This window comes from Triticum aestivum, chromosome 6D, assembly GCF_018294505.1.
Source record: "Triticum aestivum cultivar Chinese Spring chromosome 6D, IWGSC CS RefSeq v2.1, whole genome shotgun sequence".
In the NCBI taxonomy this organism is placed as follows: Eukaryota; Viridiplantae; Streptophyta; class Magnoliopsida; order Poales; family Poaceae; genus Triticum; species Triticum aestivum.
Window position 1 is genome coordinate 421,985,121 of NC_057811.1, and position 8,279 is coordinate 421,993,399.

At 50.1% G+C, this 8,279-nt stretch overlaps 3 protein-coding genes across 3 annotated transcripts; 2 read left to right on the plus strand and 1 right to left on the minus strand.

Annotated features, from left to right (window-relative positions):
- The first annotated feature begins 1,434 nt into the window (after positions 1–1,434).
- LOC123141822 (metalloendoproteinase 3-MMP) lies at positions 1,435–3,029 on the plus strand. Its single transcript, XM_044560891.1, has one exon. It carries the CDS (start codon positions 1,763–1,765, stop codon positions 2,864–2,866), a length of 1,104 nt encoding a protein of 367 aa, XP_044416826.1. The 5' UTR covers positions 1,435–1,762; the 3' UTR covers positions 2,867–3,029.
- Positions 3,030–4,292: 1,263 nt separating this feature from the next.
- LOC123145527 (uncharacterized) lies at positions 4,293–4,823 on the plus strand. Its single transcript, XM_044564957.1, has one exon. The coding sequence runs from the start codon at positions 4,387–4,389 to the stop codon at positions 4,639–4,641; it is 255 nt and encodes an 84-aa protein (XP_044420892.1). The 5' UTR covers positions 4,293–4,386; the 3' UTR covers positions 4,642–4,823.
- Positions 4,824–6,018: 1,195 nt separating this feature from the next.
- On the minus strand, positions 6,019–7,362 carry LOC123145526 (uncharacterized). The gene is made up of 2 exons (XM_044564956.1): positions 6,974–7,362; positions 6,019–6,480 (listed from the first exon to the last, which is right to left on the minus strand). The coding sequence occupies exons 1-2, from the start codon at positions 7,082–7,084 to the stop codon at positions 6,250–6,252; spliced, it is 342 nt and encodes a 113-aa protein (XP_044420891.1). The 5' UTR covers positions 7,085–7,362; the 3' UTR covers positions 6,019–6,249.
- Between the last annotated feature and the right edge of the window lie 917 nt (positions 7,363–8,279).

An 8,279-nucleotide genomic window follows, 5' to 3' on the forward strand; every position in this document is an offset into this window, starting at 1 on the left:
GCGTATGCAGTACTTACTATGTTCATAAATATTCATGTGCTATGCTTAGTACGTGATTCCTGCTAGCCTTGTCGCCATGTTTTTCACATGGATTGAATTAAGTCAAAAAATGTTAAGGCTGGTCATAGTGGGGAGTAACTACATGACACTAGTCTAAGTTACTACTTTCATAATGCAAAGTAACACAATAGTAGTATTATAGATGGCTTCATTTATTAGCTCATAGACTCATCTTGTCTTGAAAAGCACTATGTTACAGTAACATATTATGTTACAGTAACATATTATGTTACCACCTCTCATTAACTAGTTGCCTCATAAGCAGAATTTTCTTAAAGTGCGCTATGTTACTAGCTAAGTTACTCCCACTATGACTAGCCTAATACATCCATCAAAAAGATCTGTACATAAAACAATGATAGCCGGATGAGAAACCCCAAACCCATCACACAGATGTTTCCTATCACGAGAGGCTAATTCAATTGATTTTCTTTAAATAAAGGCAAAACCATTGCCTTTTCATTGATTATTACAATTGCTTTGTTTGAACACGAGCACGGCTTTTCCTTCGTACAAACAATTCGAACATTTACCAGTAACGGATTACTGGAACGTCTTATGAATCTCAAGACATCCACGAGAGGAAAAGGGACTGGCAATTACCAGTAACGGAATTCGGCTTGTGTCGCGACTCCATTTCCGTAATGAAAATGGGGCCGTGTGGCCCATTCGATCGTTTTTTTCTTCTTTGCACGGTTATCCGTTTATGCTTTGGATATTTGTGTGCTGCCCACTGCGTAACCGACCTTCTAGATCTGTCATGATCATGGCACTTTCGGTCGAATCAAGGGCTTCAAAGCCAAGAACGGACCGGCGGTTCACGCAGAAAAATCCACGACGACCTTCTCATACACTACGACAGAACCATTCCTTTCCCATTTAACAACAACATGGCTTATTAATCAGTCTGTTACTAGAAAGTTGCAATAATTCAGTCTTTTTGAAAGTGCGAGAGTTGCTCGTGTCATGCTAATAAAGCACCCATCAGCAAAAGAAGCATCTGGCTATGGAACGCCCTGATCCGCCTGCGTTCCCACTGACCCATCATCTCTGTCTTTTCAACCGTCGATCTGCTTCGTGGTCTGGAGCAGGAAGGGTAGGTCACCTGCACACACCTAGCACTGGAACTAGAAGGCATCGCTGCCGATCTCTGATTGACGAGTTGCCGATTCAAAGACGCATGTTTCGTCTGCCTCCTGGGCGGTGCAAAGTTAGGAAGAAATGACCCCTTTTTTCCCGCCCTTTAATCTCCACACGAGATGATATCCAATCCAAAGCTTGCATGACCTCAGCGGCGGATCCTGGATATGTTGCGTGTGGATCAATCTGATGGAAGCTGCTTCAATTGCCGCATAGCTAGTCAAGGCTCGATCGAGAGCAAAAGGCGTTGCCGTTGCTTCCAACCCCGAAGCCGTCATCTGTCACGTCGACACTGACAGCAACATGCGGCGAACACAAGGCCACATACTTGACCCAACGAAACCTTTGGGAAAAGCACACACCAACTCGGACATTTCGTTCGTTGGAACCCAAGCGGACGGGGCGGACGTTTCCCGCCTCTATTCGGCGATCTCCGCGTCCCGCCGTGCTGACCCAGCCGCTCGCGAGCCAGCCTTAAAGCTTACGTGACAGCAGCCTGCTTCTCTTGCTTCGATCGCCTGCTCATCTCATCTCATCTGAAGAAAGACTTCATCGATTAGCAATGGGCAAGTCGGGTTCTCCTTCCCTTGTGTTGCTGCTGGTTGCTGCCATGGCGGGGGCGACGGTGTTCGTCGCGTCGTCGCCGGTGGCCGGATTGCCGGAGGCGGAGCCCCCGTTCCCGAACCCGTGGCTGGCGTTCCAGAACCTCTCCGGCTGCCACATGGGCGACGAGCGGGACGGGCTGGCGAGGCTAAAGGACTACCTGAGCCACTTCGGGTACCTCCCGGAGGCGCCGTCGTCGTCGCCCTTCAGCGACGCGTTCGACGCCGACCTGGAGGCGGCCATCGCCACGTACCAGCGCAACTTCGGCCTCAACGCGACGGGCTTCCTGGACCCGTCCACCGTGTCCCAGATGGTCGCCCCGCGCTGCGGCGTGGCCGACGTCGTCAACGGCACGTCCACCATGGACCGGCGGAACGCGTCGTCGGGGCACGGCCGGCACCTCTACACGTACTTCCCCGGCGGGCCCATGTGGCCGCCGTTCCGCCGCGAGCTGCGGTACACGATCACCGCGACCGCGGCGACATCCATCGACCGGGCGACGCTGAGCGCGGTCTTCGCGCGCGCCTTCGCCCGGTGGTCCGACGCCACCACGCTGCGGTTCGCGGAGACGGCATCCGAGGCCGACGCCGACATCACCATCGGGTTCTACGCGGGGTCGCACGGCGACGGCGAGGCGTTCGACGGGCCCCTGGGCACGCTGGCGCACGCCTTCTCGCCGACGGACGGGCGGTTCCACCTGGACGCTGCGGAGGCGTGGGTCGCCGACGGTGAGACGTCCTCCAGCCCGGGCGCGGTGGACCTGGAGTCGGTGGCGGTGCACGAGATCGGGCACCTGCTGGGGCTGGGCCACTCGTCGGTGCAGGGCGCCATCATGTACCCGACCATCAGGACGGGGACGAGGAAGGTGGACCTGGAGGCGGATGACGTGCAGGGGATCCAGAGCATGTACGGGACCAACCCCAACTTCAAGGGCGTCGCGCCGACGTCGCCGTCGACGAGCAGCCGGGAGATGGACAGCAGCGCCGGCGCCGGCTCCCGGCCGGGCGGCCGGTTCGTTGCGGTAGTTGTGGCGGTTGGCCTGCTGCTCCTACTGTCACTGTAGAACGCCTGGCCGCCGTGACGGTCACGCCACGTTCGTCTCTGCAGGCTCTGCCACGATTGCTAGTTCGATTGGCCACTGATATTTTTGGGTAGATTCTTCTGTACATACTACTGCCATTGATTTTTGGTATACAGAATAATACTTAGATTACACGCATCACATATTTTTTCCGTGTCAAACTCTCTACTCTCTTTTGGTTACTGGTCGTTGGTTTGCCGCCAAGACACGGTCACGCTGATTATCACACTATTTTTGTAACCTCTGTCCGGCCAAATGGTAGTTGCTGCTGTTGATCGGGCTATCGGCAACAGCGACTCAGGATCCCCGCGGGCGTGTGTCCTATCCGGGAGAGAGAATTTTGAGGCATCGCCGGGAAAAATTCTATTGCTTTTGTTAATATAGTTTGTTTGGTCGCCTGTCCACTTGGTCCATGCACGCATTAGTATACCCACATGACTTCCTTTCTCAATTCCAAAGTACAGTTGACGTCCACCAGAATACCTACCCAGTCACCCAGACCAGACAGACATCAATGAGAAAATTAGGAAAAGTCTGCGCTCCGAATGTTCGCTCACGTGTGGTTTGGTTGGGTAGTTGAGCAAGGAATGCACAATGAATATAACATGAAAATATATATGTCACAGTGAATATAGTGAAGCAAATTTGATGTTATAGATGTTGGTTTATTTTTTATATCGACTTTATTAAACTTAATTAAGTTTTTTTGTGGGTAAACTTAATTAAATTTGACTTGGGACAATATTAAAACTTCAAGTCTACAATTACTTTGGAATGGAGGGAGTAACCCTGAATGATTCATATCAATTAAGCTCTTTTTTTATGGAATATCAATTAAGTTCTTGGTTCAACTAACTAAATAAATAAAGCTCTTGATTTGCCAGGGAAAAAAACTAATCCCACGGCTCCAAATGGGCCAATTCGAAGCTTAATTAATTATAAACGCCACGACAGGCACTTGCTGCGGTTTTACTCCGAGACAAGCCAAGCAAGCAAGCCTCCTTGAACAAAGGGGAGGTCACAATCTCGCGACATCGGTCTTGCACGCACGCGACCACGCTGTAATTTCGTCCGACAGCACTAATAACCAACATTTCATTCGGCAGAACCAGCGGAACTCACCTGTAGACCGACACGCGGGCCACGACGATCTCCGCAGGCCCACCGGTCGGCGTCTCCACGTCTGGAAGCTTCGGACACGCAGCCCAGGTCGCATGGATGGACCGCAGCCCCCGTCGTGAGTGACGCCGGTCAAAGCTGGCATGCAGCGCCGCGGGAAGGAGAACCAACCAAGCAGCCAACGAAACCACCGCGTCCCGTTCCCGGACGTATCCGGACACCTCCGCGTACGTTTCCTCCCACGCGTGTCTTCTGGAAGATCGCCTCCCCGTTGATTGGTTGCCCGAAGCGGAGCCGCGCATGCCGCTATAAAACCCCGCCATTCTCGCCCCGACTGACCGCAGGAGAAGCTTTTGTTCGTCTCTTGATTGAGATCGTTCTTGATGGAGCGCAAGAACTCGTTCGGCTCGTCGTGGGCGGACCAGTGGGACTACGGCAGCGACCCGGCCCCGCGGGCCGGCGGCAAGAAGCAGGGCGGCGTCGGCGGCGGCGTGGAGAAGACCAAGGCGGCCGCGGCCACGGGGCTGAAGAAGGTGAAGGAGGGCACCGCGCACGGCTTCCAGTGGATCAAGGGCAAGGTCCAGAAGAAGAAGCAGGGCGCCACCGCCGCCGGCGACGACGTGGCCGCCGGGTATTAGGCAGCCAGGCCCGGCTGATCCCTGGAGGATGGAACGCCGATCGATCGATTGGCCGATCTGTTGGTTTCTTGCGTCCTTCAATTGGTTGTGTACATATAGTTTTAACGTCTGATTCAGGGTTGGCACCGCCATGTAGACCATCGATCGTTTTAGATCTCTACTTATTGATTGATTCTTTCTTCTTTCTTTGTGTCCTGTTCTCGATTGATCCGATGAATTTGCTGCTGATTAGTTCGTCCACTGACGCTCACGAGCAGATGCCTGATTGGTGCGTGATCTTCAGGTTTGCGGGCTGCCACCTCCGGCAAATTTCAGTTCAACGTTTTTTTGGTTTTGTTATCTGAATTCTGAGTAGATACTGCAGAGTCATGTGATGGTGGAAAGGTCAGTATATGGGAGTTTGCACGTAGTACAGTTGCATAGTTCCATTTCGTCCTTCACAGATGAAACGGACCTCACTTTTCGTCTAATTCTGTTTCAACACAAAGATAATTAACACTGAGAAAGTGATGTGGATATTTCAGTTCTGCGGGCAATTCAAACGGTACTGTATCAGCATAGTAGCACGGTTTCAGCTTTACATAAACGTACTTGCTCTAAGATTTCAGAAATGGCTTGTCAAGGACAAAGTACCAAGCTCCGTAGAGTTGCAGACATTGTTAGAGATGGTTGGATTCAGAAGAAATGTCTAGAATAGTTGCATAGTTGCCCTCTATATGGAGCATTACTCAAAAGTTCAACTCAGAAGAATAAACTCGGTGACCATTCAACTACTGAAATGGTGAACGTCAGTGAGTGCAATCCTAACGGTAAAGGATTTAGAATGCATGTGCACTAGATAACAAAGATGCTAAAAGCACTTGATGCTCATAGAAAGCCCATAGGAGCAACCAATTTAATAAAAGTTTAAAGAGAAAAGTTTTGTATGATAATGCTTGTAGAGTCACCCAATTTTTCACTTGGTACAAGAACCTAATTCTGTCATCTTCAGTCATGTACAAACTCGTTTTTAGTAGCCAATCATGTAATCAGTTCATGTCACACACGAGGTAAGCAAAACAGGACAACATATGCACACCGACTAACCATCCTCTAGCCGTCCAGCTGCTTGCTGATGTGGAGTTCATCAAACTCTTATTTCGCCGGAAGAAAATTGCCAAAGACACGGTTTCACCTAAATAACGTTGTTGACATGATGGATTCGTGACTAACAAAGTGCAAAGCAGATCAATTATGACCCATTGCCATCTGATAGTAAGTCACAGGGCATTATCCCTTGCTGCATGTATCTTTTCAGTCAGTATCATTCTACACCAGATCTTTACACATCCAGTGACATTCTTGTAAAGTGCATCCAAGTTAGGTAGAGAAGAAAAATAATTCAGAGGCTCAGCATTATTTATTCTGCGGGAAGTGGCAAGTTGTATAGCACCAAGATCACATTGTAGTACTGAAGGCCACTGAACTGAAGGGGGAAGAAACATTACACATAGCACCTAGATACCAAACCTAGTGGTTGACGACATACAAACTGCAGAGCTAACGACCTCGACAGGCCATGTCTGTCTGCGTGCAAGTATAGAGGCAGTGCAGCGGAGCAGCCGCCACTTATTTCTGATGGTACCTCCCCTGCTCGACCCTCTGCTTGAACTTCTCCTTCTCGTCGTCCGACTCGCCGAGCACCGCTTCCTTGGTCTCCTGCACCGTCTCCTTTGCGCCCTCGGCGACGTCGTCGGTCTTCTCCTTGGCCATCTTCAGGAACTCCTCCGCCGTCGTTCTTGCCTTCTCTCCGATTTCGCCCAGCGTGTCACTGTCGTCGTGTTTCTCTGTCGAGTGGTACTGCAAAGATCACATGAAAAAGGGAAAAGGTTATAGAACACTGTCAGATGTACTGTACTAGAGATCAATTTCAGCAGTACGTAACTAGGTATGTAAACTGGACTAGAACAACTGCACGGTCGACTTGCTACCTGAACATCTCATGTAAACTGGACTAGAACAGCTGCATATATTCGACTTGCTACCTGAACATATCTCTGCAACATATCCACGGACCAGCCGGTTGTTCTGCCTTCTTAAACACAATCTGTTTTCCTAGAATTTTAGCAGGCTTTTTACATCCCATCTCTCCCATATTATCTCTGCAATTCACTATGCAAGAAGACACTGCCACTTGGACAAACAACACTAGATTGCTCTGCTACATGTTAGTGGTACTACTACTGAAGACTCCTAGAATAGCAGATCATGGTGCTGCCAGAGGAATGAAACGCTGAAGAAGGCAAGGCAGGAAACTCAGAAACTCAAGGGCAGCAGTGATCTCTGAACTCACCCTGGGCAGTAGAACGCTGTTGCCAAGCGCGGGCAGGGCGGAGGGATCTCCCGCCGCGCTCCTGGAGGGGCAGCTGATTCCCCTCCGGCCATGAACGAGCAGCCTCTTCATTTTCCTACGCTGCAAAGCCGATCCCGGCCTCTCAAGTCGCTCGCGGAGATGCAAAAATGGCTTCGTTCTCGGACCCGAAGTAGTAGCAAGGCGATAGGGATGGGGATGTGACGATGTGATCAGGATTCAGGAGCCGCCATTTGCGCTATAAGAAGTCGGGAAGCGTGGAGAAAGGACGCGGGAGTCGGCACGTGGAGGGGGAGCACCTCGGCACGTAGCGAGCTGGCATGCGGAGCTGTGCAGGGCTTTGGTTGGCTTTTGTGGTGCTGTGGCCTTTGGCTTTGCAAACTTGTTGGAGTGCGTGGCCGATTTGAATTTACTACTGCTGCTGCTGGGGTCTTGGGACAAGCAGGAATCCAATGACCTGTTGAACTGGGGTCTTGGTCGGTGTTTGTGTTCGGTGCATCCGAGTTCGTGTGTTCATAAATTGAATTCTTTTGATAATAGATTTGTCTGGCTTTGATGAGGGAGGGGCCATGACGGCGGCCCCAATACTCGTAGTGGTTGCTAAGTGGCCGAATATGTACTCCCTCCGTTTCTTTTTTGTTTGCGCATTACTTTCTTCTTTTTTCCTAATTAGTCTGCGCGTTCTTCTTCTTTAGCGTCAGTTTCCAACTGTGCCCCGTTTCAGCCGTATTAATCAGCATACACTTTGGCAGCAGCAGCTAGAACAAGCCAATCAAATGCGCCATGTAGAGGGGTCCATCCTACGCGCAAGGGAAAGGGAAGAGAAGACCCAGCGACCACCCAATCACTAGCATGCAGCAGTTAAAACAATTCACCTCTCTCTATGCATGCACAGGGGTAAAAATGTCCAAAACAAACTCATCATGGCCCTCCTTGGTATTCGTGCAGCTGCTTATGCGCAGAGAAAATAGAATCGGAGGGAGTATGTAGCTAGATGATGCCCCGCGAGTTGATGCGGTAACTTTGTTAAAAAATACGTAAATACAGAGTAGTTGCTGGAAAATAACTAAATCTAATAAAAAAAGTACAAACTTGAAAATCAATGACAGAAAGTGTCAAAAATAGAATTCAAACAAATATGTGAAGGATGGCTAACATAAACGTATGATGTGGGTGCGTTGCATGCATAGACTAAAGGAAAATGTAATTATAATTTATAAGTTAAATGCATGACTTGCTTATGTGGCAGATTTTGCATGGCTAGTGAGAGAGAAGACTTAAATGCATG